The sequence below is a fragment of the Telopea speciosissima genome, unplaced genomic scaffold (assembly GCF_018873765.1).
Source record: "Telopea speciosissima isolate NSW1024214 ecotype Mountain lineage unplaced genomic scaffold, Tspe_v1 Tspe_v1.0080, whole genome shotgun sequence".
NCBI lineage: Eukaryota > Viridiplantae > Streptophyta > Magnoliopsida > Proteales > Proteaceae > Telopea > Telopea speciosissima.
In genome coordinates, this window is record NW_025317416.1 from 79,695 (window position 1) to 101,184 (window position 21,490).

At 45.1% G+C, this 21,490-nt stretch overlaps 1 protein-coding gene across 3 annotated transcripts in view; it reads left to right on the forward strand.

Annotated features, from left to right (window-relative positions):
* The window catches only part of LOC122647586, a 118,124-nt gene that overhangs the window by 68,721 nt on the left and 27,913 nt on the right, over positions 1-21,490 (forward strand). Inside the window, exons 12-13 of one of the 3 annotated variants that reach the window (XM_043840946.1) lie at positions 13,417-13,498; positions 15,055-15,180. In XM_043840946.1, the coding sequence (XP_043696881.1) occupies positions 13,417-13,498; positions 15,055-15,180 (208 nt within the window). Of the gene's footprint in view, positions 1-13,416; positions 13,499-15,054; positions 15,182-21,490 lie in introns of those variants that run through there. The other 2 variants (XR_006330931.1, XM_043840947.1) reach the window with 2 other exon arrangements.

Below are 21,490 nucleotides of genomic sequence, written 5' to 3' on the forward strand. Positions count from 1 at the left end.
TGTTCTTTTGCTACTGCTACTTTTCAGAAAAAGCGTGAGATGGAAAGGGTCTATGATTTCCTAACATAGTTGCCACGGCCGTTAGGCAACCCAAGACGTTGGAGAGGGTAAAAAAGCAAGGCGACACTAAGCTGGCGACCAAGGCACCCGCCTAGCGACCAAGGCATTCGCTTAGTTGACCAAGGTTCCCAAGTCGACTGAAGCGCCTGGATGCCTAGGCGACGCCTTGACAACTAATTCCTAACTGATTTGAATCCATAGTTTGACCAGATTCACGTTCAGATTCCTGGTAGGGATAAATTTCCCACCATTCTCCAGGCATATAACATACTTCTACTGGCTCCCCACTGGCTCTAGCTTCTACACCTACCATTATGAAAGGACTTAGAGCAAAAGAAGGCCTTAGATTTGTGCCGAAGGAGTTAAACCCATGTTAAGCCAGTACAATTATCAATAAAAGTGATAAACCATTGATACCCACCCTGCGAAACAACATGAGAGGGTCCCCACAAGTCGGAATGGATAAGAGAAAAAGGAAAGACACTTTTATTCTTACTAGGGTAATAAGAAGAATGAGTGTTTTTAGAAATTTCACACACATCACAATGAAATTGCCCCTGAGGTCGGTGTTTTATTGAAGTGGGAAATTAATGGTTCAAATTAGGAAAGGACGGGTGTCCCAAACGATGGTGCCATTGATGGAGTTGGTGAAGTTCATGTTATAACGGAATCGCACAAGATGGTCAAATATGGGATCGAAGAAAACAACAATCAAGACAATCGCAAACACAAACAGATTTACATGGTTTGGTTTCGTGAGAAACCTACGTCCACGGGAAGAGCAGCGACAAACTTTTCACTAAGCAAAAATGAAGATACAAGTTATTTCGTCTAATCTTAGAATGAGAGAAAAGGGCCTTATATATACGGCTACAAAATATGTCGGGTCGGGTCGGATCCGCATCGCACTCGGATCCTTGGAATACAAGACATACTCAAGAGTTCACTTTCAGCATGGAGAGTATGGGTAGAGACTGGAGTTGGTGCCATTGATGTTACAGAAAGCTCCGGATCCAGGTATTAGAGCCCATCTGTTACCTTACCATATCGAATTGTTGCCCATGTCATTATGTCTTGAAAAACACGATGAGTAGAAAAAAAGTGAACAGAACAGTTGAGATCAATAGTTTGATAATAAATTGAAAGCAAATTTGCCCAAATGTTAGGGACATGGACAACAGACTGAAGGGATATAGTAAAAGAAAAAGGGACAGTGTCTTTACCAGAAATAGTAGAAAGGGACCCATCAGCAACTCGGACTTTGTCCTTACAAGAACAAGGGGTATAGGTATGGAACATATCCGAGGAGCTAGTCATTTGATCCGATGCTCCGGAATCCAAAACCTAAGGACTAGGCTGAGAGGAAGCATGGAATATACCTGACTGGGCAAGACTGGAAGTGGATGATGCTGAAGAGGGAGGAGCAGCAGACCCCATCAGAGCCAGCAGATGCTGCAGAGCTTGTACCTGATCATAGGTGAAAGTAGCAGTGGGTGCAGTAGTAGTGCTATCCGAGGTCTTGGCCATTCTTACCTAGAAACATAAAAAGTATATTGTATTGTAGTTAAGAAATGAGGTGAATTTTGGTGTATATAAAGGCAAGGTGGTAACTGGAGATGCTGTTCTCACTGCAACCTATCTCACTAATTGGTTGCCTACTAGGGTTCTTGACTCCCGTAGTTCGACTGAGGTTTTACTTGGGAATTCCTGCTTTGTGGTTTCACCAAAGGTGTTTGGCTGTGTGTGTTATGCCGAGGATACAAAGTCCCCTAGCAAACTTGAACCCCGTGGGTTGAGGTGTATTTTTTTGGGTTATTCTCCAACGTAGAAGGGTTATAAGTGTTACCATCCCCCTTCCTGTCGTACTCTAGTCAGTATGGATGTTATTTTTCATGAAGGCCTTTCTTATTATTCTTCACCACCTCTTTAGGGGGAGAGTTTTAGTGAAGATGTGTTTCCTTCGCTTGAGCCTACTCTTGAGATTTCTCTTGCTTTGGCTGCTGCCCCTACTCCTTTGGCCAAAGAGAATCCTATACAAGGGGAAACTATGGGAAATGGTGATGATGAAGTTCTTACTTAGGGGGAGTTGACTCCAGTTCAGAGAAACATTGGTGAATTTCAAAAGAGGATTGGCAACTCCAACATTTTAACCTATCAAAGAGGATGTTCTAGAAAAGGGCAACTTCAATCCACTGTAGCACCATTACCCATCTAGTTACCGACTCTGGATCCAGACCTTACTTCTCCTGGTAAGATTTCTCCTTCCGACCTACCTATTGCTTATTGCAAAGGTACTAGGACTTGCACTCAACATCTCATTTCTCGTTTTGTTTCTTATAGTTCTCTTTCTCCATCCTTTCGTGCATTTGTATCCTGTCTTTCTTCTGTTTCCATTCCTAAAAATTGGCAGGAAGCTTATACAGATGGAAAGTGGAAGGCAGCAATGTTGGAAGAAATGAGAGCATTGGAAAAAAATAATACTTGGGATCTTGTAGAATTTCCCCTTAGGAAAAAAACCAGTGGATGTAAATGGGTGTTTGTGGTCAAACAGAAGGTTGATGGGACTATGGATCGATATAAGGCACGCCTGGTTGCAAAGGGCTTTACTCAGACATATGGGTTTGACTATCAGGAGACCTTCGCACCAGTGGCGAAACTCAACACTGTAAGAGTGTTATTATCTTGTGCTGTTAATCTTGGATGGGATCTTCAACAACTGGATGTGAAGAATGCCTTCCTCCATGGAGAGCTAGAGGAAGAGGTGTATATGGACATTCCACCAGGCTTCTCTAATGACAAGACCAGGGGTAAGGTCTATAAATTGAAGCGTGCTCTCTATGGGTTAAAACAGTCACCTAGAGCTTGGTTCGGCAGGTTCCACAAGGCAATGATTTCTATGGGATACAAGCAAAGCAATGCTGATCATACCTTGTTCATTAAACGAGTTGGTGATCAGGTAACCGTTCTCATTGTCTATGTGGACGATATTGTGGTAACCGGAAATGATGGTGATGAGATCAACAAATTGAAGCACTTTCTTGGACGAGAATTCGAAATAAAGGATCCAGGAACTCTAAAATATTTTCTGGGGATAGAAGTTGCTCGATCTTCTAAGGGCATCTTCCTTTCTCAAAGGAAATATATCCTAGATCTGTTGTCCGAGACTAGGTTGTTAGGGTGTCATCCTATAGACACTCCTATGGAAGCTACTGCAAGGCTCAAGGAGAAAGAAGGTGAACCAGTTGACAAGGGTTGCTATCAACGATTGGTTAGCAAGCTAATCTACCTCTCTCATACACGGCCAGACTGCTATTACAGTGAGTCTGGTGAGCCAGTTTATGCATGATTCTTATTTCTCTCATATGGAGGCAGTTATTCGCATGCTACGATATTTGAAGTCTGCTCCAGGAAAAGGAATACTTTTATCTCCCAATGGTCATCTAAAAGTTGAAGCTTACACTAATGCTGATTGGGCTAGCTCTACAGACATAAAATCCATCTCTGGATATTGCTCTTTTGTGGGTGGGAATCTTGTCACATGGCATAGCAAGAAGCAGAATGTTGTGGCAAGATCCAGTGTTAAAGCAGAGTTCCGTGCCATGGCACAAAGAATCTGTGAATTGTTATGGCTTAAAGGGGTGTTGCAAGACATTGGTGTTGCTGTCCATCTTCCCATGATGTTGTATTGTGATAATAAGGCTGCCATTAGCATTGCTCATAATCCTGTCCAGCATGATCGTATCAAGCATGTTGAAGTTGCCCGACATTTCATCAAGGAGAAGATTGAAGCTGGCCTCATCTGTGTTCCCTTTGTGAAGTTTGCTGATCAGTTAGCCGATATGTTCACTAAGGGGTTGAGTGGCAAAGTGTTTCATCCTATTTTAGTCAAGTTGGGCATATGTGACATATATGCACCAACTTGAGGGGGAGTGTTGGATTATATGGGACAAAATCCCGTGGGGGGTATTCTGGTCTTTTTACCTTTTCTGTTGCTTTGTATCGACTCTATAATAGAGTCGGTTATATGAGGGACAATTCTGTCCATGGAAATTGTTTCTATTTATTATAAATACAAAGCTTGGGATCATTCATTAATCATTTAAGCATTACTCTAATTCTGAATCTGTTAACATATACTTTGGATCTGTTATCTGAGACTGACATGTTAGGGTATAAACCTTCATGTACTCCTCTTGAAGCAAACATTTGTCTCTCTAGTAAAACTGGTGATCCCAGTGGACAAAAGGCAATATTAGCAGTTGGTTGGAAAGCTAATCTACCTCTCCCATACTCGGCCAGACATAGCTTTTGCAGTCAACATGGTTAGCCAATACATGCATGACCTATATACTTCCCAGTGGGATGTTGTGATTCGTATATTAAAGTACTTAAAGGATGCCCGAGGCAAAGGTATTCTTTTCCCCCCTCATAATCACCTGCGGGTGGAGGCTTTTACGGATTCTGATTGGGCTAGTTCACCTGATGATCGATGGTCCACTTCCTGTTATTGCACCTTTGTTGGAGGAAACTTGGTCACGTAGCGAAGCAAGAAACAAACGTTTGTTGTCAGATCCAGTATTGAAGCCAAGTTTCGTGTCATGTCCCATGGGATTTGTGAATTAATGTGGCTCCAAGGATTGTTGAAAGACTTGGGTCCTCCTACATCATTACCCATGATGCTTTACTACAGCAAGTCTGCTATCAGCATTGCCCATAATCCGGTCCAGTATGATAGAACCAAGCATGTGGAGATTGACTGCCATTTTATCAAACAGAAGTTGGAACAAGGACTGATTTGTATAGCATTTGTCAAGTCTGGAGAACAGTTAGCTGATGTTTTTACCAAGGGTTTGAGTGGTAAAATTTTTGTACCTCTTGTATGCAAGTTGGGCATGTGTCATATCCATGCACCAACTTGAGGGGGAGTGTTACTTTTCACCTTATGTTTTCTTGCCTTACAATATTAGTCATTAGTAAGGTTCAAGAAGTCTTTCGGTCAAAACCAACCAAAATATGTTTGATTTGACCCTATTCGACATGAAATGTAAAGCGGCTCATTCGGCATGAATAATTTTGGCCGAAACTTTCAAGTTTTGTTCGAAAAATCAAGCCATCTTGGTTGTGCCGTTTAGTTCCTTCGAAACGGTACAACCATGGTTTTGGAAGTTCTAAGGTCGACTACATGGTACAAGAAATGGCCAAGATCTCGCCGAGATCTCTGTAAAACTCGCTTTTTGAGGAGAGACGAATGAAGGTCGAAACCCAGAATTATCCCAACTCGGTTGAAATCTCGATTGAGTCAAGATCTCGGGTTGAGATTTCGATTCGACCAAGATTTTGACCCAAATTACTTGATAAAATGCCTTATCTCGACCGAGAGCTGTAGAACTTGTTTGTGAGCTGCTTCTTCATTTTTCACCTGGATTTCGACGTTGAACCATGGTATAAGAACTCGTAGAGATCTTGGCAAGATCTCGGTAAAAACCATGGGGACGGAGTCGAGGCCTGTGCATTACATAGGTGAGACTCAGTTTATGCATGCTGCACAGGATCAGGACCATGGTGTCCCCACTACGTACCACTGTACCAGATACTCCCGTGACGTAAACAGTCACAGGCTCAGGATGGTGACATGAATATGAAGACCATGCTTGAAAGTTTCGGAAGCATGAGTATAGATACTACTAATGAACGTCAGTTGAGGCATGTATCTCAGCCTCAGTATAACTATGATTATGGCCAGGAGAGCACCGGTTTCGAATATAGTGGCTATGGTCAGTTTGGCAAGTCAGCACATGAGTTCGACAATCAAAACACTGGGTCAGGTTTTGTGGACATAATTTCAGTCCCAACCCAGCCACACCCATACATGCCGATGGTATTTCTCAAGCCTCATGGCCCTCATTGCAATTTGCAACCACCTCTTCTATACCCTAGTACTAGGATAGAGAACTTGGAATATGTTGATGACAACGTTTATATGAGTTATGTGGCAACCTATGTGCAACACTACAACAACACTATGACACGGGAAGACTTTGTGGAACAATATGGAGCTGAATACTTGATTCGCTAATATGGCATGGGATGATAGATGTAATATGTTAAGATTGATGTATTATACACTTTTACATTTGTAATGTTTATTTAACTTTTTTTATATTAATTGTATGATTTGATTGCATTCAATTACTAAATTATGTGTAGAATAAGGTTTATTAGTACGTCGTCGTCTATGAACATCGGGTCCGATGTGAAACTGCTATTTGGACTTTGTTTTTGCAAAATCTGATAGTGTCATTGTGTTTAAATGGCCTAAAATAGGCTGAGTACCAAGTTTCAGCCCCAAAATAGGTCTAAAACCCTCTGAAACCAGCCATCGTAAAAAAAAAAAAATTTACCCCAAATCATGGCCCAACTAGGTTTTTGGCCAGGGCGAAACCTGTACCGAAACCGAGTTCTTGAACCTTACTCGATTGAAACCAACACTGTTTTGATTGACTAGATGGGTGCTAGGTAGGACCAGATTCCATCCCATCGGTTGATCAATCAAGAGAGGTAGGAATAAACCAATACTAATTAACTAACCGATACAGGCTCACTGAGACCTCTACTACTGACTTGCAAACCGATACAGGGAGCAAAGGCCCTAGGTAGATGGTACGCGTTGCCTCGCTTCTTCACCATGATTACTCTTAATCTTAATGAAACTTACAAAGTCTTCTTTTTAAAGATTCTTTTTAAAAATATCGAATCATTCTATCGGGCATTGGTAACAACCATAGTTTTTTTTTTTTTTTTTTGGAGAATTTCTCATCTGGCACTGAGACCAAATTAAGTTCGAACATGGGAAGTTATGACTGTTGCCTCTGTCGTCCTTTCCTCCGGCCTCCTTGGCCGGCCGGATTAGTTTCCCTTCAATGACTTCCTCGGCTGAAATGTCAGCTGCTTCTCCTACCCCTTCTCCCTCCCCTCCTTTGCTAATCCCTTCCTCCATCCCTGCTTCTGCTGGTACTGCGCCTCACCCTCCCCCACCTGCTTCTACCTGGGCATCTCTTTTAAACTCTGCAACTACACCTTCGTCTGAGGGTTTGCCCCTTCACTTTGTCGCTCCGGCTTTGGATTGCAGCTCCAAGGTGGCCATCTGCCCTCCGGAAGTGCTTGAATTTGAAGCAAAGCTCTGGGAGAACTCCTTGGTAGGCAATTTTCTGGGCTCTCGCCCTCCTTTCCCGATGGTAAAAGCGTCTCTTTCCAAGGAATGGAGAACTCAGGCCTCGCTGGATGTCTCCCTTCTGGATAATGGGTTCTTCCTTTTCAAGTTTTCCTCTGCCTCTGACAAGACCCGAGTCTTAGAAGGAGGTCCGTGGCTTGTCGGGAAAAAGCCTATTTTCCTCCGGCAGTGGCATCAACATCTGCAGCTCAGGCGTAATGATCTCTCTTCGATCCCTCTGTGGGTTACCCTGCCGGGGCTCCCGCTACACTACTGGTGCACGGATGGGCTTAGTTCTCTTGGCTCTGTCCTGGGAAAACCTCTCTTCTCCGACATGAGGACCAGACGCAAAGACAGACTTGCCTTTGCAAGGATCTGTGTGGAAGTTTCTGCGCACGATGTTCTTCCTTCCTTCATCAAGGTTGTGGAAGATAACGATTACTCCTTCGAACAGGAAATACATTACGATTGGAAGCCACCCCAATGTACTATCTGTAACATCTTTGGCCATGACTCCAGTCTTTGCGCCACTACGAAGGATGTCTCTGATGTCCACCACCCTCCTGCTGGCGGTGATGAAGTGGCTGAGGACCTGCCTTTGAATGCAGGCAACAAGAGCTCTTCAGGTATTGTGCAGAGTGACTCTTCTGGCTGGCGTCAATGCTCCAGGGGTCGGAGAAGACAAAGATCTCGCTACCGCAATCTTCCTCCGGCTTTTAAGCCTCCAGCGGCAGGCAACCGGAACCCTTTGTGGGCTGCGAGAGCTGTACCCCTGAGTCAGAACAATTTCTCGCTTCTGGCAGACCTAGAGGGGGACGCTGCAGGCCTTTCCACGGCAGGTGATGATGAAGAAAATCAGCTTTTGGACACTTGCCCCGAGAAATTACACTTCGATGTTATGCCTCGCAGCAGGTCTCGTATGTCGGAGGATACTGCGATGGAAGTTTCTCTTCCTAGCTCTGTTGCCGCTGCAACATTGGAAAGCTACTCAATGCCCCCTTCGGCTGCTGCTGCGCCTTTGTCTTGAGCCTCTTGCCTTCAAGGCCTACTGGAAACCAACGTTGACTCAGGGTTCTTAAAGCAGAGAGACCTGGGGCCCACTACTGTTGATAAGTCCACTACTTCGACTGGCTTGGGCCAAGATGAACCATTTACCGGTTCACTTATTGCTGGTTCTCCTTGCCCTTCGCTTAAGGCGGTTCACCCATCTCCATCCGGGTCGGGTTCCCATCAGGTGCTTGCCCAAACCCATATTCAAGTTGGGCCTTCTTCTCCGCCCGATCCCTCTGGCTCTAGTCTGAGACCCCCTTGCTATGCAAACCTCAGCTCTTCTCGCCACAGCTCCTACCACTGAAGGCATCGAAGTGAAACCAGGTCTCCAGCAGTCATGACTCGCCTTTTGGAGTCTTCGTTGCCCCTCCTCCCCCTCCCTCAATGATTCGTGGCTTACTGTGGAATTCTCGAGGCCTCAATTCTGCCTCGAAGCAAGCTACTGTCAGATCCAAAATTCGTGCCTCCCATGCTGCTTTTTGTTGTCTTCTTGAAACTCACATCAAGGAGCCAAATGCTGGAAAAATTCTCATGTCCTTAGCTCCTGGCTGGTCCTTTTTATCCAACTACTCCCACCCAAATGGCTGAATCTGGTTTATCTGGGACCCCAGCAAGCTTTCCATTGCTTTGCTTTGCTTTCCTCTTCCGATCAGTGTATCCATCTCAGCTTTTCGGATTGTCTAAGCCAGTCTACCTATTTCTTTTCAGTCATCTATGCTCACAATTGCTCAATTCAAAGGTCTCTCCTTTGGACTGATCTGCGTTCCATCGCCAACAGCATAGGGACTCTCCCTTGGGGTTTGGGGGGAGATTTCAATGTTATCAGGTACTCCTCTGAGAAACAAGGAGGTTTGATCTGGAGGCTATGGAAAGTTTCAATGAGTGTCTCGATGATATAGGGGTCAATGACCTTCGGTGGACTGGTTTCCCTCTATCTTGGTGCAACAAGAGAGCAGGAAGTCACCGCAACTCTTGTAAGCTGGACAGAATTTTGGTTAATGAAGCTTGGCTCTCTTCTTTCCCTTCCTCTCTGGCTACCTTTGAGAACCCCAACATCTCTGATCACTCTCCTATAAATCTTACCATTCAGCCTTACACTTCTTTCGGCCCAAAACCCTTCAAGTATTTTGATATGTGGTCCTCTCATCCTTCCTTCTTGCCCACTGTTACTGAGGCCTGGGCAAAAGCTGTTCTAGCCTTCTCTTCCCCTCTTGTGGCCTTTGCTAGAAAGCTTCGCAATGTAAAGGAGTCCCTTAAGAGCTGGAACAAGGCTACCTTTGGTGATATTTCCATTCAGGTTGCTGATTGCAAGGAGCGGCTCCTATCAGTTCAGGTGCAGCTGCAAACTGATATGCTGAATATTTCTCTTGCTGAATCTGAAAAAGATCTCACTGTGGAGCTCAATACTTTGCTCTCTAGGGAAGAGAGCTTCTTAAAGCAGAAATCAAGAATCAAATGGCTTGATTTAGGCGACTCAAACAATGCTTACTTCCATCGGTCTGTCAAGGCAAATGTCAATGTTAACTCCATTATCCAGCTCACTTCCTCTGATGGCTCTATAGCTACCACTGTCAAGGATATAAAGGAGCTGGCTGTTAAGCACTTCAGTGACATTTTCAATGCTCCTCTTCCGGATCATGTTCCTCTGCAAAGTCAACTGCTAAACAAGTTTATTCCTGCCAGCCACTTGGAAGTTTTGAGTTCTATCCCCAAAGAAGAGGAGATTTTAGATGCAATTCACTCCCTCAAGGTCTCGAGGGCCCCAGGGCCGGATGGTTTCAGCATGGGCTTCTTTCTTGCTGCCTGGGATATCATAAAGGAAGACCTCATAGCAGCCATTGTCAGCTTCTTCTTTAACCCCAGTCAGATTAAAGGGGTCAATCACACTTTCCTTTGTCTTATCGCGAAGAAGGAGGGTGCATCCTTGATGAATGACTATAGGCCCATTGCTCTCTGCAATATCATCTACAAGTTTATTGCAAAGATCTTAGCCAGAAGACTCAAGAGTGTTGTTGATCTGCTGGTCAGTGAAAACCAATCAGCTTTCATCCCAGGCAGGAACATCTCTGACAACATCCTCCTTTGCAATGACTTAGTGAGAGGGTTTGACAGGAAAAATCATTCGCCCTCTATTCTCATGAAGATTGACATTCACAAGGCTTTTGACTCTCTCAGATGGGATTTCATTTCTCAAGTTATGCTCAAGATGGGGTTCCCTATGCCTTTTGTCAACTGGATTAGTCACTGCATTTCCTCTCCCAAGTTCTCTGTTCTCCTCAATGGCAGCCCGGCAGGTTACTTTGGTGCTACTGTAGGCATTCGGCAGGGGTGCCCTTTATCTCCATACTTGTTCACCTTGGCTCTGGAAGTCCTCTCTAGACATTTGCAGTCCTGTACTGATCAGCAGCTCATTACTCCTATGCCCAAGTGCAAAGCTTTAAAGCTTACCCACTTTGCTTTTGCAGATGACTTGATGATTTTCTCCAAAGCCTCCATAGCCTTGCTCGAGTGTATTTTGCTTTGTCTTCGTCAATTCCATGCCACTTCAGGGCTCCGCATCAATCCTAACAAATCCCTCATCTTCTTTGCGGGTATTCCAGAATTGGACAAAAGGGAGTTTCTAGACAGCTCGGGATTCCTTGAAGGCCATCTGCCAGTCAAGTATCTGGGTCTCCCTTTGATCCCAGCCAGGCTCTCTGCTCATCACTGCACTCCCATGTTGGATCTCACCAGGAAAAGGCTTCAGTTATGGAAAGCCAAGCTCCTTTCCTATGCTGGTAGACTGGTCCTCATCAGATCTGTCCTAGAAGCTTCCTACATCTACTGGTTCGGCAACTATGGGTTGCCGCAAGCAACCATCAAGTCACTGGAATCCTTGTTAGCTGCTTACCTCTGGAAAGGCTCTGACACACCTAGGTTTCTCCACCCTCTCAAATGGGCTTCAGTCTGCCTCCCAAAAAAGGAGGGTGGTCTGGGTATCAGAAGGATCAAAGAAGCCAACCGGGCTGGTATTATCAAGCTCATTTGGAAGATAGCCTCTAAGAAAAAGAGCATTTGGGTTGACTGGGTTTACTCGAGACTCCTCCGGCAAGACTCTATTTGGACTGTTACTGTCTCCCCTGAGGCTTCTTGGGTTTGGCGCAAGATCCTAGAAGCTCGTCATCTTGTTCAAAGTCACATCCACAATCACATAGGTGATGGGCTCTCCACCTCTCTTTGGCTGGATAACTGGCACCCTAAAGGAATATTACTCCACCTTGTCACCCCAAGGGTTATCTATGCTTCGGGTCTTCATAGGAAGGCTCGGGTGGCTGATATTCTCCATCTTGATGATTGGGCTCCTCCCCCCCCCCCCCACCTCCTCTCTGCAGTTAGCTCTTATCTGGAGTGAGCTTCAGTCTATCAGCAGAAGGTTGCCTTCTAGGGGAGATAGTGTCTCTTGGAATGCTAACAGCTCTCCTACATTCTCCTCTAAAGGAGCTTGGAATCTTATCCGGCAGAAAGGTCCGATGGCTATTTGGAGGAAGCTTCTGTGGTTCAGGCATCACATCCCTAGGCATTGCTTCATTGCTTGGAGGGTCTTCACTGAATGTCTTCCTACGCAAGCCTTCCTTCACAGGCGGCACATCCAGGTGTCCAGTTCTTGCTACCTTTGTTGGAGCAACTCGGAAGACTTGGCTCATCTGTTCTTTGATTGTCCTGTCTCCAAGGCCATATGGAAAGGCATCCTCTCCAAATGCTGGCCTGCCCAAAGGAGGATACTCAGTTTCTCTAGAGAATGGATTTGGGTTGACATGACCTATGGAGGAACTTCTTTGTGTGATTCTGTGGGAAAGATGGCTTTCTGTGCTGCTCTTAGTCACATTTGGATGGAGAGGAATATTAGGAAATGGACCTCCTAATTGCGTACCTTTCAGCAGATATGGGATTCCATTTCGTTTGAAATCTCCTCAAAGCTGCTGTCTGCCCCTCCCTCTTTTTGTAAGGACACCCCAAGGAACAGGCTTATTGTTGTCTCCTGGGGTCTCTCTAATGTTTCTCTCTCTTCTAGCTCCTGTTAGCTAAGGCTCTCCTAGCCTTGGGCTCTTGTATTTTCCCTTTGGGGGCCCTTTTCTGTTTTTTTAGTAATTATATTCTTTATTCACCCAAAAAAAAAAGATTTCTAGGGCCTGGGTAAGACTTCGTAGTGCCGTCAGTCCTATATAGTAAGTGGGGGAGATACTTCCTGAACCCTTCGTTCAGTCGGTATATGCCCCGCTTTCTGTTCGTTCAGTCGCCTCACTAACTCCGTGAAGGAGCCCTCCTGAACTCGTTCACTTCGTATTAATCCATTTATCGTCCACATCGATCAAGAATGATAGAGCAGGCAAATGCCAACAACCACTTCTCAATGGCACGAGCGACGTTGCTTCTTTGGTCTACGATCAGCTAGCCGTTGCTTCTTTGGTCTATGATCAGCTAGGGCACGGAAGCGAGCCTTTGGCTCGCCTTATTCTGGCACACGCCTTACTCAAATAGGGGCGGAAGGACTTTCTTCTTGGTTTATTGTCCCCAATTCGCAGGTTTCGTTTGAAACCTACTGTGAGTATAAAACTTTGATTTGAAGCAGATTTTGGCCATTCCACTTCCTATTATTGGCGGAAGAAGTTGTTAGGAGCTTGTACAACTCATCTCCAACTAAGATCTGGTGGATTTGAGGGAGATTGGTTGAAGATTCAAACTTTGGGATGATACCCTTTTTCCCTAAAGTAATTTTTTTGCAAAAAAATAGGGTAAATATGTTGTGGTAAAAACTGCCAAGTTTCATCTCAAAATATGGCTCTTTGACCACCAAAATGGTCAGACGAATCTGCCAACCGACCCCGGCAGAAAGTCGACCAGATTTCGGTCGACTCCCGAAATAATCAGTTTCTTGCAGTGTCGTACCCCGTTCGAAACTGACTTCTTGAACCTTGCATGGTAATGCAATCTAAACCCCAGTTCCACATTTACTTTATGATGTAGTCAAAAGTGTTGACCAACTGTGTTCATATGGACTATCTGTTACATGCTTGATGAAAATTGTACTCATGATGATTCATCTTGGTCTTTATTAGGTGTGGAGCAATATCTGTGACCATGTACAACTTTGGTTCTCCTAGAGTTGGGAATAAAATATTTGCAGAAGTGTACAATGAGGTAAGAAATAATTGTACTCAAGGTCCTTATAATCTATATGTATCCAACAACGTTGATTTCCTGATTAAAATTACACTAACAGGGAAGCCAAAAGTTTCTTGAATATTGATTCTATTGATTGGTATTGGAAATGCCAGGTGTCTCAGTTGTTTGAACTTTCAATTGATGCACTCCAAAATTTCAACTTGCATTCAAACTACGAATTCAAATTCCTACTAGGGAAAAATGATAAAAGGCTAATCACCATCCAAGCCTATGGGTTTCAAAGCTGAAAAACCCCAAAGAGCAAGGAAGATAACCTTATGGGGAAGAAGAAGAAATTGCCCCTACCAAACTCTCGCTTTATCTCAACATTGGATGATGTACAATCTGTAATATGCCATATGGGAAAAGTTTTCCTGGTTGGTGGTTCAGGTAAGGAATCTATGGATGGCACACCTAGTTCTGCCATGTGGAAGTATGATGCAGAAATTCTGGCAATTGGATAGCTAGAGAATGGTCTGGATTGGTCTTGTCAAATATCAGAATCAAATTCAATCATATACTCGTACAAATATTGGCATGCACCTTGTCCGTAGTCCTAGATTTTTCAATAACTTTTGTTTTGCCACTTCCAACTCCATTTGGACTGAAACTTGACATTTGAGCAGAGGATTGAGGGGTCTGCCTGTCCATAAAGTTTCAGCCCCATCCAACCTGCCACATGGCAGAACTAGGTGTCCATCCATAGATTCAATTACCTGGACTGATGACCAGGAAACCTTCTCCACATGGAATATTTATAGACGCAACAGCACTTGGCATTAAAGCCGAAAGAAAACCCTGCTTAACCTACTCAACTACTCTCATTTTATCACTTAAACAGGGACTGTCCCCGTTCAAGGACAGAATTCACCCTCACATAACGTTACTAATCAGGAGCATTATTTACCAGAAAAATAAATAAAAGAGATAAGAAGTAGTGAGGACTGCTGGATGTGAACAGTATCCTAATTAAGTTAGGGTTTCTCTACACCGTTTCCCTGTCAATTCTAACTTTCCAGGACCAGAATTGATCCATGATTGTGGAGAGAGAGAGAGATCTTCATCATAGTGCTGCTACTGGCCTGCTTCTTTAAGCCTTTAATAGGTCTCGAACAGTTTCCAACAGCTATGAACACCTCTCTTAATCCTACTTCGAGTAACTGTTACAGAAGTGAGGAATTAACTAGCATAACTGTTGGATTGTTTAACTAGATTAAAAGCTTGGACTTTCCCTACCAATCAATTAGAGAAATATAAAAATCAATGGTGGGGTGCACTAGCCTAGGTCGGCTGGATCAGGGACCGGTGATACCCATGGATTTGGCTGATACACCTTATCCGGTCCCAATTTTCAAAACGTTGCTAGGTTTGCTAACGTCTGGATCACTTCTACAATTTCTGCTTTCGAAATAGATATATTTCAAGAAGTCTGTTACCTATTCATTATTGTGTAATTTATATGACTTCTGTCCTGCATGCTTTGTTTCTTTTTCTCTCAGCTGCTCATGGCATTCTCTTATGATTATTTGCAGAAAGTTAAAGATAGCTGGAGAGTTGTAAACCATAGAGATATTATTCCAACAGTCCCTCGGTTAATGGGCTATTGTCATGTAGCTCAGCCTGTCTATCTAGCAGCTGGAGAACTAAGGGATGCCTTGGTGAGTAGTTGGTTTTGAACTCCATGTTGAAGGTTTTTTATTTTTTAATGCGGACTGTCATCTTAGTATCTACTGATGTTATTTTGATATTGTTTTTTTTTTTGGTGAATAAAAGAATTCATTACCAAGGAAAAGAGAAACAAGGGCCCCCATAGGGGGAAAACAACAGCCAACGGCTAAAGAAAATCGGCTAGGGCCAGCTGAAGATGAGAAAGAAACATTTGGGACACCCCAGGAGACAACAATTAGCCTGTTCCTTGGGGTGTCAGAACAAAAGGAGGTCCATTTCCTAATATTTCGCTCCATCCAAATGTGATCCGCAGCACAGAAAGCCATCTTCCCCACAGTGTCACAAATAGAAGCCCCTCCGAAAGTCATATCTATCCAAATCCATTCTCTAGAGAGAAAGGGAGAATTCTTCTCTGGGTGGGCCAGCACTTAGCTAGAATACCTTTCCAAATGGCTTTGGAGGTCGGGCATTCAAAGAAAAGATGATCCGAGTCTTCCAAGTTGTTCCAACAAAGGCAGCAAGCATTGGGAACTTGTATGTGACGCCTGCGGAGGAAAGCAAGGGTAGGTAGACAGTTGTTGAAGACTCTCCAAGCAGTGAAGGAATGGCGAGGAATATGATGCTTGAACCAGAGGAGCTTCCTCCAACCAACCAAAGGGCCTTTGGATCGGATAAGATTCCAAGCTGTCTTGGAGGAGAATTTCAGCGAACCATCCGCTGTCCAGGAGACACAGTCACCTCTAGAAGGCAGTCTTCTTTGGATTGACAGAAGGTCATTCCAAAGAGGAGAGAGAGACTGGGAGGAGGATGGGGGAGGAGCCCACTCATTGAGATGAAGGATGTCCGCAACAAGAGCCATTCTGTGAAGGCCTGAAGCATAGATCGTCCTTGGTGTGACAAGGTGCAAAAGGATCCCTTTAGGGTGCCAGTGATCCAGCCAAAGGGAGGTAGAGAGGCCATCTCCAATGCGGGAGTGGATATAGGGGAGAGCAAGGTGGCGGGACTCCAGGATCTTGCGCCAAACCCAAGAAGCATCAGTAGAGACGGAAGCAGTCCAGATGGAGTCTTGCCGAAGAATCCTCGAATAAATCCAATCAACCCAAATGCTCTTCTGCTTAGAAGCAATCCTCCAGATCAGCTTGATAATACCAGCCTTGTTGACTTCTTTAATTCTTCTTATGCCCAGCCCTCCCTCCATTTTTGGGAGACACACAGAAGCCCAAGAGGTGGGGTGGAGAAACCTGGGTGTCTCAGCTCCCTTCCAAAGAAAAGAAGCAAGCAAAGATTCTATGGACTTGATGGTAGCTTGCGGGAGGCCAAAGATTCCAGACCAATAGATATAGGAGGCTTCTAAGACAGATCTGATAAGGACCAGCCTACCCGCATAAGATAGGAGCTTGCCTTTCCACAACTGCAGTCTTTTTCTCATGAGGTCCAGCATGGGGGTGCAATGGTGAGCAGTCAATCTAGCCGGAATCAAAGGAAGGCCCAGGTACTTAATAGGAAAGTGCCCCTCTTGGAAGCCTGATTTGACAAGGAAGTCCCCTATGTGAAGCTTTGGAAGACCCGCAAAGAAGATAAGGGACTTGGAGGGGTTGATGCGAAGACCTGAAAGCTCATGGAATTGCTGCAGGCAAAGCATAATACACTCGAGAGAAGCAATGGAAGCCTTTGAGAAAATCATCAAGTCATCAGCAAAAGCAAGATGGGTGAGCTTTAGATCTTTGCACTTCGGAATAGGGGGGATAAGCTGCTGATCAGTACATGTCTGAATTTGCCTAGAGAGAACTTCCAAGGACGAAGTGAACAAGTAAGGAGAAAGGGGACACCCTTGCCGAATCCCTACAGAAGCTCCAAAATAACCCGCAGGACTGCCGTTGATAAGGACCGAGAACTTTGGGGAGGAGATGCAACAACTGATCCAGTGAACAAAGGGGATAGGGAACCCCATCTTGAGCATGACTTAAGAGATATAATCCCACTTTAAGGAATCAAAGGCCTTGTGAATGTCGATCTTGAGAAGGATAGCTGGCCCATGGTTTTTCCTGTCGAATCCTCTAACTATGTCATTACAGAGCAAAATGTTGTCAGAGATGTTTCTTCCTGGGATGAAAGCAGATTGGTTGTCATCGACCAATGATCCACAACATCTTCAGTCTTCGGCTAGGATCTTAGCAATAAATTTGTAGAGGATATTGCATAAGGCTATGGGCCTGAAGTCATTCATAGCCGAAGCACCATCCTTCTTGGGGATGAGGCATAGGAAAGTATGGTTGACCCCATTGATCTGACTGGGATTGTAGAAGAAGCTTTCAATGGCTGCAATGAGATCCAATTTGATGATGTCCCAGGTCGAGAGGAAGAACCCCATGCTAAAGCCATCTGGCCCAGGAGCACCAGACACTTTAAGGGAATGAATAGCTGCCAAAATCTCATCTTCTTTGGGAATGGAGCTAAGGATATGTATGTGACTGGGAGGAAGGAACTTGTTGAGTAAATGGCTGGGCAGAGGAGTATCTCCCATCGAGGGGGCATTGAAGATGCCCTTGAAGTGCTGAACAGCCAGGTCCTTTATATCCTTGACAGTTGTAGCAAGAGAACCATCATTGGAAGTGATTGAGTGATGGAGTTTGCATTGACATTGGCCTTGAAAGAACGATGGAAGAAAGTAGTATTTGAATCCCCCAAATCAAGCCATTTGATCCTGGACTTTTGCTTGAGGAAGCTCTCTTCCTGTGAGAGCAAAGAAGTAAGCTCAGTAGAAATAGTCTTCTCGGCTTCAGCCAAAGGAACATTGTGCAAATCTGCCTGCAGCTGAATCTGAACAATGGCTAATCTCTCTTTGCACTCAGTAACTTGGAGAGAGATATCCCCAAAGGTGCTTCTATTCCAAAGCTTGAGAGCTTCCTTGACATTACGGAGTTTTCTGGAGAAGGCTATAAGGGCCGAGGAGAAAGCCAGCACAGGTTTAGACCAAGCATTCAGAACCGTGGGAAGGAAGGTTGAGTGAGAAGACCACATGTCAAAATACTTGAAGGGTTTGGGGCCAAAGGAGATGTAAGGCTGGATGGGAAGGGATATAGGGGAATGGTCAGAAATGCCTGGACTATCAAAAGAAGCCTGGGAGGAAGGGAAGGAGGTGAGCCAGGCTTCGTTGATTAAGACTCGGTCTAGCTTACAACTGATACGGTGGCATCCAAATCTTTTATTGCTCCAAGTTAGGGGAAAGCCTGTCCACCGAAGATCATTGACCCCAATTTCATCAATACAAGAGTTGAAACTGTTCATAGCCTCCAAGTCGAGATGATTGCCACCTTGTTTTTCATGACTGAAATGGATGACATTGAAGTCACCCCCCAGGCCCCAAGGAAGAACACCAATCTGCCGGCGTAGCACACGCAGTCATCCCAGAGAAGAGATCTTTGGATGGGGCAGTTGAGAGCATAAATGGCAAGTGAAGAGAAAGGAGTCAAGGCGAAGGATCGAGAATTTAAGGTGGAGAAATTGGGAGGAAGAGGAAAGAAGGGAGATGGAAATTTTTCTAGGATCCCAAATGACCCGTGACACGGCCATTCGGATGGGAGGAATAGTTAGAAAGGAGGGACCAGCCAGGGGCGATGGACTAGAGGATATTTGCAGAATTTTGCTCCTTGATATGAGTTTCAAGGAGATAGCAGAAGACAAAGCGAGAGGAGCGAATTTTGGAGCGAACAGTGGCTTGTTTCGAGGCAGAGTTTAGGCCTCGAGAATTCCAAATCAGGCCTTGGATCATTGAGGAAAGGGGAGAAGGGGCAGGGCGGACTCCAGGAGTCTAGCCATAACCGATCGAGATCTGGTAGCACTTCGATGCCTCCGTTTGTAGGAGCAGAGGCGAGAGGAATTACAGGAGGTGCAATGGGGTAAAACAGCAGGTTTGCCGGGTGGAGGGGATGAAGAAACTGGGTTTTGGGCTAGGGATGGGTAGAAGGGCAAACCCGACCCGAGGGCAGGGGGGATAAGTGATGGGTTGAAGCAGTGGTTGGACCAAGAACTGAAGGGTTTAAGTTTGAATGGGCCGCGCCAACAAGGCCATCGCACAACTAGCCCAAAGCGGTGACATCAGCTGGAGTGGGCCCTAAGGATGACGCAGGAAGGAAGCCTGACGAAGCGTTTGTCTCTAAAAGCCCAAGGGGGGACGAGGCTCGAGATAAAGACGAGGTAGCAGAAGACAGCAAAGGAAGGCTTTCCAGGGTTGGCAGCGATGGCAGGTCTGTGGGAGAGCTGGAAATGGGAATTTCAGAGTCGTGGGCTTCCGACATCCTGGACCTGCTGCGAGGCAAGACATCAAAGTGGAGCTTTTCGGGGCAATCAAGAGCTTCTGTGTCGTCGCCATCAGCCAAAAGGCTGAAGTTGTTTTGAGTCAGAGCAACCTGGTCAACCTGGTTAACGGTACCTTCCTTCTGCATCGCCGGAGTTTGGTGAGAGCTCTGAAGAGGGTTCCGGTAACCAGATCTGTGCCTTCTTCTACCCCTGGACGTGCGACGATGACGGAGAGAGCTTTGGTGCAGAGGGATCAACTCGACAGCAGCCGGATGAGAGACACCTCCGGCAAAGGACCTTCGACAGCCCCAGGCAAAGCAACGGCAGCATCCGAAGCAGTAGAGGGCTCGACCGGAGGAGGGGAGCATAACTTGGAGTCGTGGCCGAAGATTTTGCAGACCGAACAATGAGGTGGTTTCCAGTCGTAGTGAATTTCTTGCTCAAAGGAGTAGTCTTCTCCTTCTTTGACCGTGATGAAAGAGGGAAGATCATCATGCGCAGACACTTCCACACAGAGTCTGGCATAAGCCAGCCGGTCCTTGCGCCTTGTCCTCACATCGGAAAATAAAGGTTTGCCCAAGACAGAGCCGAGGAACCGAGTCCATCAAGTGCACAGAATGAAGCGGCAGTCCAGGCAAAGAGATCCAAAGTGGAATCGTAGAAAGGTCCGACGCCGGAGCTGGAGGTGAGGATGCCACTGCCGGAGAAAAATTGGCTTCTTACCAATTAGCCAGGGGCCACCTTTTAAGGCTCGAAGCTTGTCGGTGTCAGAGGAGAACTTAAAGAGGAAAAAGCCATTGTCAAGCATAGAAACATCCAGGGATCCTTGGGGTCTCCACTGCTTGGAGAGGGATGACTTGACAATATGGAAAGGTGGACGAGAGCCAAGGAAATTTCCCACCAGGCTATTCTCCCAGAGTTTAACTTCAAAATCCAGAACTGTAGCAGGGCAAACGGCCACCTTGGTCGAACCATCCAAGGCAGGGGAAACAAAGTGTAGGGGAAGGCCATCAGGGCATGAAGCAGAGACAGGATTAAAGAGGGAAGACCAAGGGGCAGTGGAGGGGGGATGGGAGGCAGGGGAGGAGGGGCCAGGAGAATGAACAGGGTTGCGGGAGGGGGAGGCCACCCTCTTGCTTTGTGTTTTGATATTGTTTTGTCCTCTTAGATTAGGAAAACATTGAATGCTGGTCCTTTACTTTTCTGTCATATGTACCTAATATTTTATCTTGTTTATGATGTAAATAAGTCACTTAGAGGGCTTATTTTATTGAAAATAAGCTTTGGGTTGGGTTGTAGGTGTTGGGCTTTTGATCCCATGGGTTTACTTTGTGATTGGCCAATTTAATGGGCCTAAAATATGGGTAGAGAGTAGGAAAACGGGATTTACTTCATTAGTTTAGTTAGAGTCATGTTTTGAGTCTGTTTTCTTTATTATTTCATTTTCCTAGTCAATTTAGGTTACCTTATTAGTTAATGATAGGGTTAGGCCTTTCCTTTGTAGTGTCTAAGTCTATTTTTGAGTCTTCTATATAAGTTTGTAAGGGAAGCCAGAATGGTACACGAATTTGATTAATGAAATGTTGGCTTTAGCCTTCGTTAAAAATCCTGAGATAGGTTGGGTGAGATGCCCAGGGTGAGCTGAGATAGCCATCCCCTTCCCCAACCCCTTCCATCGATCTCCAATCAAGCTCCGTTCAAGTTTCAATTCTGCCATAGCCGATATCTTGAAGAAACATATTCAGTTGCTGGAATGTCTCTGCAAGGTTCAAGATATTTTCAAACAAGTCTGAAATTAAAATTCTGCAATTATTCTTCTTCCCTTCTATAAGGTCACATGCACGGTGATTTTCGCGAGAATTCTGCCCAGCCAAATCTAACCGTTAGAACCTGCTGAAATTTTGATCGAATCTTTCTCAAACCCCAAGAGAGATTTGATCCAAATTTCATTACCATCCACCCAGCCGATTGTCTAAAATTACCCTTTTACCCCTCAATCCT